This window comes from Anolis sagrei, chromosome 3 (assembly GCF_037176765.1).
Source record: "Anolis sagrei isolate rAnoSag1 chromosome 3, rAnoSag1.mat, whole genome shotgun sequence".
NCBI lineage: Eukaryota > Metazoa > Chordata > Lepidosauria > Squamata > Dactyloidae > Anolis > Anolis sagrei.
In genome coordinates, this window is record NC_090023.1 from 113,851,320 (window position 1) to 113,868,835 (window position 17,516).

Genomic DNA, 17,516 nt, shown 5'->3' on the forward strand with positions numbered 1-17,516 from the left:
TGTGAAAAATGCCTAAGATGGAAATCTTTGAAGCTGTGAGCCTTTGATAAGCCTGAATAGATAATGACTGGATGATATGGTTTGGCTGTAGACCAGAGCTGGGCAAAGTGGAATCATGGGGCTTAATGCAGTCCTTCAGACTGTGTTTCTCACTCCAGCACATTTTTGGGGACAACAAAGAGTTAACTGCCTCTTCTGAAAGATCTACCTCATAAAGGAGCCCTCTTTACTGTAACAAATAGCACTTTCTCTCCCAAACCAAACATAGTCTTCTAGTTGCCTTCAGGTTTTTTTTCCTGATTTGACAATGTTCAGCCTCCAGAATATCCTAACATCTAGAATATCCTGCTGGACTGGCCACAGTTATCCTGCCCTGCCAGAGAGAAAGAATTTTGTGATACGCTGTGGATGGGAGCTAGATGTAAATATGTGTAGCAGTTAGTGCAGTTCCAAATTAATGCTATTCAAGTCCTCTGTAAAATAACACAATGGGCCTTGGAAAGACTAGCTGTGCATTAACAGCATCTCTGAAAAGGATTAATGTCCATGAAAATGTGTGACAAATTTAGTTATTTTCAACTCAGTTCCAGATCCCTTTCATATATACAACTTTCCCATTCGTAGTCATGCAATGTTTTCAGCCTCTTAGAGTGACTTCAATCAAATCACACTGAAGAAACAGCTCTACAATGCTTACACAGATAAAGCCAATCATTCCTATGATTATAATTTAGAGATTATAATTCAGATATATTTCCCAAGAATAGTGAAAGGAGACATAATCTTGATAATCTCAAATAATTCCTCATATTAATACTTTCTTTGATAAACGATGGGGGTGCTTTAGTACAGAGTGTATTCAACTTGCCCTAAATCTATTATCATGGCTAGTCAGCAGTAACATAGGCAGCCTATGTGTCCATGGTCGGAAAATCCATCTGCTATCAAAACCCTTGTTTTCGCTTAAAGTGCATGTATTTTATCACAGATTTAAAACAGCAGATGGCTCTCTTGAGTTTCCCTTGGAGCACCTAAAGCTGTAAACAACTATGTTGCATTTTGAGATTTCAAGCAGAGTTGCTATTATTCCTTGGGATAAAAAAAAACAGTTTCTCCTCATTTCTACTATTTTCTTTCCATTCTTTTGACCGTTTGATGACCTCTTCCTAATTTTGTGCCCCATCATTCATAGCTAATCTGCAACCTGTGGGAAAACTATAAGGTAGAAAAATGAAATGTACAGGTTGAAGGGAAGTTGTCCATCAATAGGAAACATGTGTCACAATTAATATGTTTTGGAATACTTCCCCTCACGGAAGTCCTAAGTTCAATTTTCTGTTTAAGTTTATTTACGGTGTTTTATGCAAATCAATGCAGATCAGTAATTTCTTCTAAAAACATGTTAAAAGGTCATGAGGTTTGTTATTATTTTTTGTAGATACATTGATAGAGGGTTGTTAACACTTTCATGTTTTTGTTTGTAATGTTGAAAACTATTATCAAAAATTTAAATACCTCTCCTCACAAGACACATGCCCAAAATACTTGGGGGGAATATGATATATGCATTGAAGGGGAAACTAACATCGTTTGCAGTGACTAACCCAGAAAAATGCTTGTCTCTCTTTTGAATTATGTGTCATGGTCTCAGGAAATTTGCTGTAGGAGAACAAGCTGACACTGTTGTATCTCATTCTCTGTGGTGCCAAAGAACTGGAAAATGGATTACTTAACAATGACCTGGGAATACTTGTTTACTTTGAAGGAGGCTGAACATGGCCAGATGACACCTAGCCTACAGCCAAAATTCTGTTTAATATGTTAGTTTAAGAATTTTCCCAGCACAGGCACTTGCAATAGTGGCTTGGCAACCTTGGCAACCTATATTATGGAGGACAGGCTTATAGCTCAGGACTTCCATTTTGTTCACATTTTGATCTGCCAGGATGAAGGAGAGAAATGTCTTTCTTTCTCTAAAACAGTGGTTCCCAACCTTTGTTCCTCCAGGTGTCTTTGACTTCAGCTCCCACAATTCCTAACAGCTGATAAACTGGCTGGGATTTCTGGGAGTTGAAGTCCAAAATAACTGGAAGATCAAAGGTTGGGAACTACTGCTCTAAAATAAAGTTAAGTCTTTAATTCACTAGCATGGGCATTGTACCTTTCCTGGTGTGTTGGGAGAAGCAATTCCACAACAGCCTGACTTGAACTGGATTATGCATGGCAATATAAATGTTTGTAGTGTATAGCATTTTTTTAAAGGACAAAGTGTCCTGCAATTTTTTCTCACCATCATTACTACAAGTTTCTGGATTAGACTGCTAATATATAAAGAACTGATTGTGGTGTATTCAAAGAATGTTCAAAGTGTATTTTAAATGTCAATGCATTGGAAGCAGGACTAGCTATAGTTTGAAATTAAACCTGTTTTAGATGAAATGCTTATTTTGTAGGGCATTCTTCATTGCATTTTCAGAAAGCAAACCAAGAAGTGGTTATTTTGCTTTGAACTATCCAAGGTCCTGAATAAAGCAAAGGGCCTGCACAGCAGAATAGGAAAGTTGCATAGAACAGAATTGTTTCCAAAAGCTGCTCTTTTACACAACTTCTTTGTGTGGAAAACATTAATCTCTGGAATGTATTTTTGGCTGATATCATTTTTAGAAGCAAAATACTGATTAAGTAAATAATAGCTCAGTGCCAGTAATGCTTTGTGTCAATATTAGGCAAACTTTAGCAATTGTGAAGAGTCTCTTATACAGAGAAGTTTGAAGCTGAACACTTAGCAGACATCTCTGCATAAAATTTTATTTTAAACCATTTCAAAACACAATAAGACAAAAACGTATTTTCTAGATAAATTGATATGTGCTTCTCCTTTTTGTCTCACTTTAACAATCCAAGCATATCCAGAGAACAAAATTAAAACGAACACATGTTCCACTCACTGTATTATGCTTTGAGAATTAAATAATTTATTAGGATATAGACTGATAACTTTAAAGATATAATAGGGCCAACTGAAAAATGAAGTATATTGAGATTTATCTCTGGAAGGGTGTAGTTCACAGGAAATGTGAAATCAGTGTACAAATTTTAGAAAAAAGATAAATAAAATCCTTCTGAAATTAATAAATTGTTCTGGTCCTGGTTTGACATCCAAGGGTTACCTCTTTTCAAATGCTTTGAATGGCCCCATGTAAATTGTCCATGTGTTGCTGTTAGTCTATGGATATTTTCAAGAACATTTTGACATGAGGTGCAAAATGAATTTGGCTTTAGTTAAACCAGTTTATAGTGTCAAGGGACATTATTAATACTTTTTCTAATTTCTGCTCTGTATTAAGTATTGATAGAGGAAAGAGAAAAACCCAAAAGACACTGCAGTGCAAATGACATTACAGAAGGCCTAGACAAACTTGGACCCTTCCAGTGTTTTGGACTTCAACTCCCACAATTCCTAAGTGGCTGAGGGGGAAAAGGAAAGGGCCTGAGGCTGTTAGGAATTGTGAGAGTTGAAGTCCAAAACACTTGGAGGGCCCAAGTTTGCCCATGCCTGCTTTAGAGCTATAAACCTCTGTAGTTTAATACAAAATTTATGTTAATAACTGATGTAAGTAATGAGTGTGTCAAAAAGAACCATGTTGAGGTTTGAGATATTTATATGGCACGGTTGATACTAAGTCATCTGCATAGTAAACTGGGAAATCTTGGGATTAGTCCAAAAGGAAAATCCAAACAGTGGCACTGCTTCCCATAACATAAGGTGTAAGGAAAGCACACTACAAATGTTCAGTGACATATTGGTGTCCATTTTTGTCCTCCAGGAGTCATCATCTGTGGCAAATGCAGAGACTTTGCCTAGCGGGTGCCCGAATCAGAATCGCATGATTGAATACTTGGCAGACAAAGAAGCGAATCACAACCATTCAGGGTTTCCTCCTTTGAGTACATGGTGGGGGCTGAAATGTGCACATACTGAACAAGAGCCAGCATCCAGAAGAATGGGTGAAATGAGCTAGAGATCAATATAAGAGGATGGCTCTGCTATTACATGTGTGTGCGGGCTCCACTTCAAGAAAAAGAAGGAGCTTGGCTGTAAATCGCTTAGATGTAAAAATTATACTGTGTCCAATTGAGTTGCTGTGAGTTTTCCAGGCTGTGGTGCCATGTTCCAGAAGAATTCTCTCTTAACCTTTCACTCACATTTATGACAGGCACGCTCAGAGGTTGTGAGGTTTGTTGGAAACTAGGCAAGTGAGGTTTATATATCTATGGAAGGTCCAGGGTGGGAGAAAGAACTCTTGCCTGCTTGAAGCAAGTGTGAATGCTGCAATTGATCACCTTGATTAGCATTGAATAGCCTTGCAGCTTCAAAGCCTGGCTGCTTCCTGTTTGGGGGAATCCTTTGTTGGGAGGTGATTAGCTGGCCCTGATTGTTCCTTGTCTGGAATCCCCATTTTTTAGTGTTGTTCTTTATTTACTATCCTGATTTTAGAGGTTTTTTTTAAATACCGGTAGCTAGATTTTGTTCATTTTCATGGTTTCCTCCTTTTGTGTTTTCTCTCTCTCTGGCAAACACAAGGAGAAAGGCATCCTATGCCTTTTTTTAAAAAAAACTTTTTTGGCAATGAAAACTCATTCACACCATTCCACTGCTGCTATGGTACATGAGAAGAACCAGCTTGATAGTCATTTTAATGTATTTAATTGCCCTTTCTAAGCTTTATGTTTAAATGGTTAGTTTATGTGAATTTATGTTATTAGTATAATTAGGATTATTTGTATTTGGTCCTCATCTTGGTGTTCATTTCTCTTTTGTCACAAGTTTATTGTTTTTGTGTTATCCTGTTTACTTAAAGATTGTTTGCATTTGAGTTTGGGCACTGAATGTTGGCCTTTTTTGTGTGTATGCTGCCCTGAGTCCCCTTGGGGAGAGAGGGCAGTCTATAAATCATAGAATCATTGAGTTGGAAGAGATTGTGTGGGCCATCCAGTCCAACCCTCTGCCAAGAAGCAGGAAAATCGCATTCAAAGCACCTTGACAGATGGCCATCCAGTCTCTGCTTAAAAGCCTCCAAAGAAGGAGCCTCCACCACACTCCAGGGCAGAGAGTTCCACTGCTGAACAGCTCTCACAGTCAGGAAGTTCTTCCTAATGTTCAGGTGGAATCTCCTTTCCTGTCATTTGAAGCCACTGTTCCATTGTGTCCTAGTCTCCAGGGCAGCAGAAAACAAGCTTGCTCCCTCCTCCCTATGACTTCCCCTCACGTATTTATACAGGGCCATCATGTCTCCTCTCCGCCTTCTCTTCTGGAGGCTAAACATGCCCAGCTCTTTAAGCCACTCCTCGCAGGGCTTGTTCTCCAGATCCGTGATCATTTTTGTCACCCTCGTCTGGACACATTCCAGCTTGTCAACATCTCCAATTGTGGTGGCCAGAATTGGACAGAGTATTCCAGGTGTGGTCTGACTAAGGCAGAATAGAGGGGTAGCATTACTTCCCTGGATGTAGGCACTATACACTATAGTTTTATTATTTATTTATTTATTTTATTATTATTTTCACGGAACTGGCTTTTAAAAAATGCACCTTCCCAAATGCAGTGTCTTCCCAAATGTGCCTGTTTTCTTCCTGTTCCAAACAAGATGCCCAAAGAGCCAAGGTTGCCTTTGAGGATGCACGAGGGCTGCTCGCCTAGAAGAAAGCAGTGCCGATGCCGCTTTGGCGCCTCTCGCTTTCCTTCCCCGCTCGCCCTCCTTGGTTTGGGCGTCCTTCTTCCCCTCAACAAGCCGTGTGTCCAACGGAGAAGGGAGGCGAGGCGAAGGCGGGCACCCAGCTCGGCCCCCGCCCCAATCCCACCTGCTGCCTGGGCCAGGCTGTGCCTTCCAAGTGCCCTTGGCCGCCCTCCCCGCCATTTCTTCAGCTTGGCTCTGAGCCCGCCTTTCTAGTCGGGTCCAAAGGAGCCGCCTTTCTCAATGGCAAGCAAGGGACGCCCGTGTTGTCGCTCGCCAATGAGCGGAGCGAGTGGATGGCGGCGGGAAGGACGGGGCGAGAGTCTTGGGCGAGGCTCCCTTTCGAGGAGAGGGCGCCTCTGGGAGGCTGAGGAGCCCGGCGGGGAACGCCCGGGGAAGGGGAAGGCGAACGAGGCAGCCGGCAGAGTCCTCCAGAAGGAGGGAGAGGGACTGGAAAGGAGAGAGAAAGAGGAAAGGGGAGAGAAAGGAAAAGGAAGTGAAGGGGGAAAGGAAAAGAGAAAAGGAAGGGGAGAGGGAGAGGAAAGGAGGAAAAAGGGGAGAGAAAAGGAAAAGGGAGAGGGAAGGGGGAAGAAAAAGAGAAGGAAAGACAAAAGGAAGGGAAATGAGAGAGAAAGGGAAAAGGAAGTGAAAAGGGAGAGGGAGGGGAAAGGCAGAGGAGAAGGAGAAGAGAAAGAAAGAGGAAAGGAAAGGGGAAGAGAAAGGGGGGAAGGAAAAGAGAAAGAAAAAGGAAAGGAGAGAGAAAGGAAAAAGGAAATGTAGAGGGAGGGGAGAGGAAAAGGAAGGGACAAGGGAGAGTGAAAGGCAAGGGAGAGGGGAGGAAGGGAAAAAGAAGGGGAACGAGAGGGAAAAGAGAAAAGGGGGAAAGGACGTGAAATGGGAGAGGGAGGGGAAAGAGAGAAGGGAAGGAAAAGAGAAATAAGGAGAAAAGGAAGGGAAAGGGGAGAGAGCGAAAAGGAGAAAAATGGGAAAGGGATAAAGAAGTGAAAAGAGAAAGGGAGGGGAAAAGGAGACTGGGAAAGAAAGGGGGGAGAAAGGAAATAGGAGAAAAAGGGATAAGTGGAAAGGGAGAAAGAGAGAGAAAGGAAAAGAGAGAGAAGAGGAAGGGAAAGGGGAGAGAAAGGGAAAAGGAGAGAAAGGGGGAGAGAAGGGGATAAGAAAGTGAAAAGAGGGAGGGGGAAGGGAGAGAGGGGGGAAGGAAAGGGGGGAGAAAGGAAAAAGGAGAGAAAGGGATACGTCGAAAGGGAGAAAGAGAGAAAAGGAAGGGAAAGGGGAGAAGAAGAGGGAAAGGAAAAGAGAAAGAAAAGCGTGAGGAGAGCCACTCAAGCACACAACTTCTTCTTCCTCTTCCTGCCCCCCCCCCTTTCTCTCTCTCTCTCTCGCGGGCGCGCCCTGTCTCTCACTCCCCGCCGGGCGCCTCCTTGGCCGTCCATTCATCGCGCGCCAAAAGCACCTCGCGCTCCCTCACCTCCGTTGCGCTCTGGGCGCCTCTTCCACGCTCCCGTCTTCCTCCCTCCCTCCCTCCCTCATCTCCAGCTTGGGCGCCCTTGTTCGGGCTGGCTTCTCTCTTCCTCCTCCTCCTCCTCCACCACCCAAGGACAAGCCCCCTCCCTCAGTTGCCTTGGGGAAGAGGCGCGCTCTTGCCTGCCTGCCTGCCTCTCTCCGTGTGCGTGTATGTGTGTGTGACAGGGGGCACGCGCGCGTGTGAGTGAGTGAGTGAGCGTGTGTGTGTGTGTGTGTTGTCTGGGGTGGGACCGAAGCGCCGCCGTGCTTAAGGCTCCCTCGCAGGGCGCTTTCCAGATGCTGCTTTCCCAGGCTCTCGGTGGCAGCGGCGGCGAAGGCTCGCTCTTCTTCCGCCTCCGCCGCCATGGAGGCGCGGGCATGAGGAAGAAGGGCTAGCCCGGGAGCCGAGGAAGGAGGGCTCGCTTGTTGCTCGCCCGCCCGCCTGCCCGAAGGGTCTCCCATCCATCCATGTGCTGAGCGCGCGCTCCCTCCCTCGCGCCCTTTCCTCGCCATGCGCGCCCGCCTGGACTGAGCCCAGCCCGAGCCGGGCGCTGTTGCTGTTGCTGTTGTTGTTGACGGCGTTGTTGTTGTTTTTGGCGGGGGTCTCGTGCGCCGGGGAAGCGGGGCCATGGCTGCGGCCATCGCCAGCGGCTTGATCCGGCAGAAGCGCCAGGCGCGGGACTTGCAGCACTGGGACCGGCCCTCGGCCAGCAGGAGGCGCAACAGCCCCAGCAAGAACCGCGGGCTCTGCAACGGCAACCTGGTGGATATCTTCTCCAAGGTCCGCATCTTTGGCCTCAAGAAGAGGAGGTTGCGACGCCAAGGTGTGTGAGTGTGTGCGTGTGCGCGCGTGCCTCTGTCTGTCTGTCTGTCTCTCGTGTCTTCCTGTCTGCTCGCCAAGGTCGCGCCACAGGGCGACCATGCTGCCATGGCTCCAGCAATTTGGCCCTGGGAGTCTTTTCTAGTTTTTAGACCGTCTTCAGCCTTCTCTGCCAAAGAGTGCCATTCCCTCGCCACACTACAACTCCTATGCCTACCATCATGGTAGTTGCAGCTTTACTAAGTCTTGAGTGTGCCCCTGTCTCACCAAACTACAACTCCCATGATTCCATTGCATTGAGCCACAACAAATTTTAATTCTACCAGGAGGAACAGAAACCTACGACTTTCAAAAGCTTTCAAGGCTTTTCTGTTTACCTTCCACCTAAGATGGGGTGCAACCCATTTCCGAGTTGCTCTGACTAGTAGGGCATTCTTAGGCCCTCCAGTGTCACAGGAAAGGCAACAACAGAGACAACTTCAAGACCCGGTTGTGGGCCTGTGTCTTTGAGCCGCCCTTTCACAGGAAAGATGCATGTAGAAGGAATGCCATTTGACACCACTTGAACTGCCAAGGCTATGGCATCCCGAGAGTTTGTGTTTAACAATGTCTTTTGCGTTCTCTGGCAAAGAGTGCTGGGGTCTCACTACACTGGACCATCTATAATTGCATTGCATTTGAGTTCAAGCGGTGTCAAACTGCATCTGTTCTACAGTGCCTAGGAGGAACAAAGAAATCCAGTGCTTCTTGGTGCTTTCTAGGCTTTTATGTTTTTCGTTTGCATCTCGCCTTTCTCCTAAGATGGGATGCAAACGTTTGCTGAGCTGCTCTGACTATTTCACTGGGAGGAAGCTTGAGTCTGTTTCTGAGAGAACCAGCCTGAAGGAAATGCTTCCTTATATTCCTCCAAGGCACTCAAGCGAGGGTGCACCAACCATTGTAGAATTGGGTTGCTATGAGTTTTCCGGGCTGTATGGCCTTGTTCCAGATGCATTCTCTCCTGATGTTTTGTCCACATCTATGGCAGGCATCCTCAGAGGTTGAAGGGATTGATGGAAATTAGGCAAGTCAGGTTTATATATCTGTGAAATGTCCAGGGCAAGTGTTGAGGCAAGTGTGAATGTTGTAAATGGCCACCGTGATTATCATTTAATGGACTTGCAGCTTCAAAGCCTGGCTGCCTGCTGCCTGGGGGAATCATTGTAGAATCAATGCAGTTTGTCACCACTTGAACTGCCATGGCTCAATGCTGTGCAGTTCTGGGAGTTGTAGTTTTGAGAGTTCTTTTCCAAGGAGGACTTGTGCTTCACGAAACTACAACCTCCAGGATTCCATTGCATTGACAATTCAAGTGGTGTCACATTGCATTCATTTTATGGTCTAGGTACACCCTCTGTTCAAAGCCATACAAACAAGCATTTGAGGTGGCAGAGTCCAGCTTTCATCCCCTTAGGAATTGGTCTGCAAAGCAGGATAATTAACTGGGGCTAAGCTGACCCAATGATCTTGAGGAGGAAAGCTCCCTGTGCACCATCTCACCCAGAAATCTCTTAGTTCTTATACCGGAAGAGAACTCACTATCTACAAAGCATCATATTCCAGGGCAACCCATGGAGTTGGTAGCAATGATAAGCATTTAAACACCATGAACCACAATCTAAGACAGTATTTGAAATAACGGGAAGCTTCCTTTAAAAACAACAACAACGCTTTACTCATAATACAAGTAGAGGTTTAAGGAGGTGACTGAAAGATGGATTTTCTGCCCCACCCTTTCAGTTCAGTTGTTAAGTATCCCAAAGTCAGCAGATCCTGCCTGATCTTGACAACTAGGTAGGGTTAGCTCTGGTTAGCACTTGGATAGGAGACTTCCAATAAACACCACGCTCTATAGGCTATATTTCAGAGGAAGGAACTGGCAAAACCATATCCAAGTGTTCCTTGCTTAAGAAAATCCTGGCCAAAATTCAGCAGATGATGTAAAAGGCACACACACTTCCAGTTCACATTTATGTAGCAATTCTCTTCAGCTATAGTGATTGTCATTATGGAGCTGGAAACAGAGTTACTGCTTCAGATAAATTAATTCACGATACAGGGTTGTGATGCTGTTTATACATGGCCACTTTTGTTACTTTATTTCAGTTTGAGAAAAGAATACAAACATTTCAGCTGAACTGGGTGGGATTGCAATAGAGTGTAGGTGTAGCACAATAAATGACAAAATGTGTTCCACTTTCTGCTTCTTTGATTTTAATAACCCATCTTTGGGAAAAGAAGGTAAAAAAATCTGGGTGTCTCATGGAAATTTGAATAACTTTTTGATCTCATTTCTGGAAGCAAAGGATTGAATACACATTATAACAGCATAGGTGGAACCATTTGATATAGCAAAAAAAAAATGATTCACTTCATGACTTCATGTTGTTGTTGTTTTTTATTAAAGGTTGTTGACAGTAATATTTAATAAATGCAAAGAAATCTCAGTTTGAAATTGTTCTTAAGAGCATAATCACATCTGCGGTAACTACTCATTGTAAGTGTAGTACCAGCAAAGCGGCATTTGTAGAGTATGGGAGAGAGTCTATGATGGCTATTGAATAAAGAAAATGGTTCTTTACCATGTAAATGAATTCAATTTTTTGAAAGGTACATGAACCCAGAGAATTATTGTGAAATTGAGAAAACAAAATCTGTAAACAGTCAAGGTTTCATGAAAAATATTTTCCCATGAATAAATCATATAAAGGTATATATGGATACAATATCTTGAGGGAAGAATGAATGGTAACGTGCAGTGCATTCTGTCATTTGTACCGAACATTTCACATTTTTTAAATGGGTGACACCACATAAGATAATCATTTTGGAGTACTATTCATTTTGGAGTACTGTAGCTTTAAGAATGCACAGCTATTGAAGGGGAGAATCCTTGGGAGTGCATATATGGGGGAACCCCAATTCCCACAATACCTTGTTTCTACAAGCTTGTAGTTGGCTTACTTTAGAAATGTTGATGACAGTTATCTTCCCTTCCACTCTGCGATGCTCCAGACCCTTTGCAAGCCTCTCCACATTTGCTTTAATACCATCTCTTCAGTCTTCCATATCTAGACTTAGTTCTTTTTGCTTTTCTTTCCCTTTCTGTGGACAAGCTCTCCATCATTTTAAAAAATCTTTTAACTGCTTTCAACCTTCTGAAACCCTTACCTTCCCAGGAAAGACAGTTCAAATAATAGTAGTAGTAAGTGGAGGAGTCTTTACTATATTTGAACAAGCAGACAAATACAGATGCACCATGCGTTTCTGCATTTATGTCTCTCTCGGCCTCTGTTTCTCCTTGCTTAACATGTTCTGGGGGTGGGGGATGCTTGTTCATATATACCCAGCCCCAGATGGATTTGATCAAAACACAAACACACCATAAAATCAGTATGATGGGAAAACTGCTCTTTCTCTTGGCTCTGGGAATTTCCTACTTTGGTAGGAAATGTGTTTTGTTTGCTTTTTGGTGTATTTACTGTGGCAAAATTATCATGTTTCCTGTCACAACTCAGTTCCCCCTTTCCCCAAAATTATGTCTTCTCTAAGGTTTAATTTGTGACAAACTTGTAATTGTGTAGATAATATTAACATCTCTGTGTGTAAAACAATATCAATTCACAAAATGTTCCAGAGACTATAATGAAATGCTTTGCTCCTTTGAAAAAGATTGTTATAGTATCTCAAGGATGCAAATTACACATAGTGGAGGGATTGATTAATGGAATTGTAAACTTAGACACCTTTAAGTTATGACTCAGAAGCAAAACAGATAAAAACTGAGATGAAAAGGGCAAGTAAGAAATGGCATACTAAATGAATTGATGACAGCAGTGACTACTGATTGTCAAGGTATACTAGTGAGATTGATCCCACCAGATTATTTTGTAAATCAGTCAATACAGAGAAGGCTATAGTTGCTAAAAGCCATATTCATCTAAAGGCAACCTCCGTGAAGCAACATGAATGGTTCCATTTTGATTCCTGTTGTGCTTAGTTTTACACATGCCAGAGTCATTTTGTGACTCCAGTCATGTTGTATCACTGTAGTTTTTTTTTACTAAAAGGATGAGGCATTTCTCTTTTTATTATTTTAAAAGAACCCTTAAATTATTTTATGACATCTCTTTAAGTAATTATGGCTCTTTTTGGAAAGCTCTCTAAAGCTGCTACCTCGATGAAAATAATAGAGATATGTATATTTTTTCCTATTGGTGTTTTAAACTGGTTTGAATACATGCAGGAAACACCCAAACAACAATAATAACAACAGCAACAACATTATCAAAGCATGTCTATTGAACTTGTAACCAAGCAATTAAGTATGTAAGGTATCTATCCACACTTATTTTGAGTTATTAGTCCATGAAAAATGAATTGTATTTGATAAACATATTAAATAAATTATATTTGAAGACAATGAATTATTTTAAAACTTGCTATCTTGTAATAGTCTGGAATTGAAGGATCAAGATTGCTGTGCATACAGTAATAGCTTTAAATAAGTGATATGCATAGACTGTTAAGAGGGAAAAAAATCCAACAAGTGGGAAACAATAATTGAGCTTCATTCGCCATCAGAAAGCAACTTTGAGTCATAGGTTACAATTCTAGCAAATGTAGGTGAAGATGCAGGCATTCATTCTAGCATGATATACTTTTTTCGAAGTATATTCCCCTTTATAAAGCCTCCTGCATCAAATAATGTTTGCATAATATCTTCATAGAATATTCAAAAGTTGTGCTGCTTTTTTATAATTGTTATTTGTTATTCTTAACATTTTAATGATAAGTAATGAATACCTCTAAAGTGTGAGATCATAAAATCTCACACTTTAGAAGTCTGTATTTATGATAAATTTATTTAAAATGTGTTCCCCTAAGCATGACTAAATATAGATCTGCTTTGAGCTTTCTCACATTGTATCCAGGGAGGTTTCTGAAACTTAATTTGATGGCATTAAGTTGTAATGGTTAGAATGTTTTAAATATATATATTGCTGAACTATTAACAGCTGGAAGATTTTTTAGTGAAGCGTACTTAAAGGACTATACTTAAAAACTTGGTTCAGTTTCTGTTCTTTTGATTGGGCCATTTTTCAAATGAATGCACATGAATTGGAATCTATTGGCACATGAAAATGCAACACTGTTAAAGGACTGCCTCAGCCATGTTCATTTTAATTACTTCAAGAATAAGCATTTACTTGGATATTTGACCTATAGATACCAGTTGGCCTTACTTTCAAGGAAACATGCTTATGATTGTGGTTTGACTGATGTTTTGTAGCTTCCTCTTTTCAAGATTACATTGCAGTAAATAATGATGAATACAAATTTACATTGCAGTTGTATGCATATGTATATCTAGTTAAGAATAAACTCCATAATTTGAAGATGGCTTATTTCCATATAATTATATACAGTATTGCTACTCAGAAGGAAATTACACTGTGCTCAACTGGCCCTGTTCCCAAATAAATATGCACAGGATTACAGCATTGTGATTTATAAATTAGGATGTTAAACAAAGATAGTTATTTCAGTGTATTAAACAAGTTAGCACATTGCATGGAAGATTATTAGGAACCAGAATTGTTTCTTCCCAGCTATTTGATAGATTAAAACCAAATCCACAAAAAACACGCAAAACTCCAAGGTTTCTTTGTTTGGCAAAAGATGTTAAAATTGTACATGAGGGAAAAAAGTGGTTGCCATTATGTAAAAATCAGGCCTACATGATGTATTCACTGTTGTTTCTGTTGTAGTTCATTTGGGGGAATTTCTATCCAGACAGAGACATTGGCCACATGTGCAGCGACCAAGACAAAGAACAGTAAGATGTAGGCCCTTAAAATAAAATAAAATAACCAATTTTAGAATCCTGGGTGTCTTTGTCTGAAAGAAAGCCACCTCCTCCTTTCTTGGGCAGAGAACACTGAATTTCTCAAGAGGCCTCTCGACTGCTACATGAGAAATGTTTTGGGTGGTATATCAATTACATAATCAAAAAAGAGAGTTAGGTTACAAGAAAGTTACCTTAAAACTGTTAGTGAGATTTAAATTTTATTGTGCTCTTTCTCAATCCACACATTGCTAAGTCTTTTTACCTACACTGAGATCCATCCCAACCTCCCAAACAAACGAATGATAATAGAAACATTATCTGATACAAAATGTAGATCTGTTACTGACACAGACACTATTTCTCCTGTATGATTTTTAACATCTTTTGCCAGTGTAGCTTCAAAAGCTTGCACAACATGTTTTGTTGCATTTTGGCTGGTTAATAAAGATATCACTGTTGTGGAGTATGGATTTTTATTTTATTTGCTATAGGGTCAACACAGCTACCCTTGAATATGTTTCCTGTACTTGATAGGGCCTGAGTGTGTATCAGTACACATGTGTGTTGGCAGCCTGTGAATAACAACAATATAATGTGCATTGTCTCTGCATTTTGTTTCTTTCACATATACCCATATGAGTCATTAATGACAAGAAATAAAGGAAGTAAGTGACCTTTTCCTTATCAATCCTACTGGATATGCTTCTCATTCACTACAAGTAACTAAGGAAGCAGTTATTTGTAAGTCAGCTATGTAAATTGTACAGCTACTCTTTTGTGTCAGCTTGTTATTAACGCTAAATTAGTATGCTCAGTTATATTCAATATCCTGTTTTCCATTCTGGTATAATTTTAGTAAAGCAAAGTGAGTTGCCTATTAAAACGCCTCATAATGAAGCATGAGTTCTTCAGTAATTGTTTTCTGTGCTGTGTGCTATACATTTCACATGTTGCTGTTTTATTTTGCTACCATCTCACTATTTGCAATAGGTTTTATCTTGCCAGATGTTGTACATGTTTATAAATATAATTCTCCTCCTTTTTATTATTTTGAATTTTTACTAAACTTATACACCATTTATTTTGTTCTGGATAAGACTGTCTAAAATGGTATAAAGTACAGGCAGTCTCCAAGTTACAAACATTCAACTTACAAATGACTCATAATTAAGATTGGGGGTAAGATGACAGGAAGTGAGAGAAATCTACCCCTAGGAAGGGAAATTCACTCCTAAAAAAGCTATTATGGGAAAATGTGTATCCAGCGCAGCTTTATTACTAATCCTTGTTTCCACACAAAGCCACATTTTCTAACACACAATTTTCACAGAGACAGAAAGTGGGGTGAAATCTCCCGAACAGGAGCATAGACAGCAAAACAAACTCCACAAGGGTGTTAACCTTTCCCTATGCTATCTTAAGTGCATGGCTGGAATTACACTTAAACATGTACCTGTTCGTACTTACAAACAAATACAACCTGAGAACAAACCACAAGGAACCTAGCTTGTTCATAACCTGGGGACTTCCTATATAGACATTCAGTATGAGTATTCATCTTTCAATATATTGATGGCAAAAAACCTTCATAAAGTATCCCAGCTGTCTAAGGATCTCAACACATTACCTTCTTGCTCTGTCCTGGGACACTTCCGGGATGGAGCCAAAATGGAGACAGTTAGAGTCCATCACATGATGCAGGGCTACTTCCAGCAGGACTTCATCCTGGCGGAATCCTAGGAAGGAGCCCAGAGAACACGGGAGGCTTTCTGTGTTCTCATCGCTTAGAACGAGGCCAGTGTGGGGGGAAGCCAAATGGTGATGTTTTCTCCCATGCAATGGGGACCGCGGTGATGCGGGACTGGGGCATGGGTTGCCAGTTTCCCCCTGCTGTCCCACAGAGTCTCCATTCTGCCCTGGCAACTTCCCATGCTGTCGCCCATGTTTTGGAGCTCTTCTTACACCTATGCTTGGTAATAGGTTACTTGTAACACAATGCTTGTTTTCCAATTTGTGCAACATGAGTAATGCTTATTTGTTATATTTTCTTATTACTTTTAGGGAGACAGAATGCTTCTTAGAGCATTGGGGAAAATTTTCTCCATAAAAATTACTTTTAAAAAATAGATTATCTCTACTGGCATTTGAAAAAAAGAAAAAAATACGTAAAGTAACAGTGTACCATGAATTAAAATGATTTTTTAGTAGTAACAATTGGCCCTTTTGGATTTGTAACAAGTTAATAATGGTTTACTTAAAATATATTTCCAAATCCTGTAGTAGACAAACATGCCAGAGAACATACCTCTACTACCACTTCAGCAGAGAATTAGGTCACATTATCTCAGATCCATCTTAAACCACACAAATCAAGATGAAGCCAAATCCTAGAGCTTGTCAACTATGTTCCTTCTTTGTAGTCTCCACTACTTACAGATTCCCCTCAATTTCCCTTTCTCTCATAAAAAGGTTGGTTGATAAAAATTAATGGGGTTTTAAAAATAAGTTAATGGGTATTTAAACAAAGCAGTTGTTTTTCAGAACTAGAAGTAGTTTTTTGGCCATTTCCAGGTGTTTTATTATTATTATTACTATTACTATTTGTGAGTTTATGTGTTTTAATTTGCATTTTTCTCAATTTGTGCATCTTTTCACAGGGTCCCTGGGGTTAAAAGTGTACACTAAGACCTTCTAAAATGCTAAGATGCCAAGTGTGGGATTCTCCTGCAGCATTCTCCTGCAAGACAAATATTTTTACCATGTATTTTATGTATGAACACAGTATAGTAGCATCTGAAAAAAATACGTACAGTATCAACTGCAGTATCCACTGCAGTCTGGTTCCAAACCCCTTGTGGATTACAAAATCTATGGATGTTCAGGTCTCATTAGTTACAATGGTATAGTAAAATGGTATCCTTTATATAAAATTACAAACTAAAATTTGTTTTTGGGGTAAATGTAGATGGTAGAATCCATGGATATGGAGGGCTGACTGATTACAAAATGTTTTTATTATAAAAAATAGAATCAGAGAATTGGGGGGGGGGGTGTCTTTGTTTCTCAGCTCCTTAATGCAAATTCCATTTTAATGCGGAAGTTAATTTCATGGTTTAAAATTTTTGAAACGTGTGCAATGCTAGGGCAACTCTGTGACTTACAACCTCATCTCATGGGGAACTATTCCCCATCGTAGAACACCTTGCCACACAACCGGCACAGAGCCCGCTGGATCTCATCACATGACACACATCTATTTCTGGTAGGGCTCTGTGCTGGCTGCATCAACAAAGTGTGCTACGAGGGAGAAATCGGAACGTGGGAGATAGGAAGTCATGGGGACAGCATGGGAGCATTCTGGAAAGGTACCCTTTCTGGTGTGTAGTGAGAAAGTGGGTGATGCAGATGATGCAGGGTGTTGGGTAACAGATTCACCCTGCTGCCCCATGATTTGCCCCCTGTTCCTCGCATCAAGGATCTCAATGTGATGAGGTGCTAGATCTATTCCCTGATAGAGCTGATTGGGGATGTGTATATATATATGGGCATT

At 41.1% G+C, this 17,516-nt stretch overlaps 1 protein-coding gene across 3 annotated transcripts in view; it reads left to right on the forward strand.

The window, feature by feature from the left end:
- The window catches only part of FGF14 (fibroblast growth factor 14), a 378,674-nt gene that overhangs the window by 241,648 nt on the left and 119,510 nt on the right, over positions 1-17,516 (forward strand). Inside the window, exon 1 of one of the 3 annotated variants that reach the window (XM_060769573.2) lies at positions 7,181-8,080. The exons of the other annotated variants lie outside the window; for them this stretch is intronic. Within the exon in view, the coding sequence (XP_060625556.1) occupies positions 7,885-8,080 (196 nt within the window). The 5' untranslated portion in view covers positions 7,181-7,884. Of the gene's footprint in view, positions 1-7,180; positions 8,081-17,516 lie in introns of those variants that run through there. 3 annotated transcript variants of the gene reach the window in all.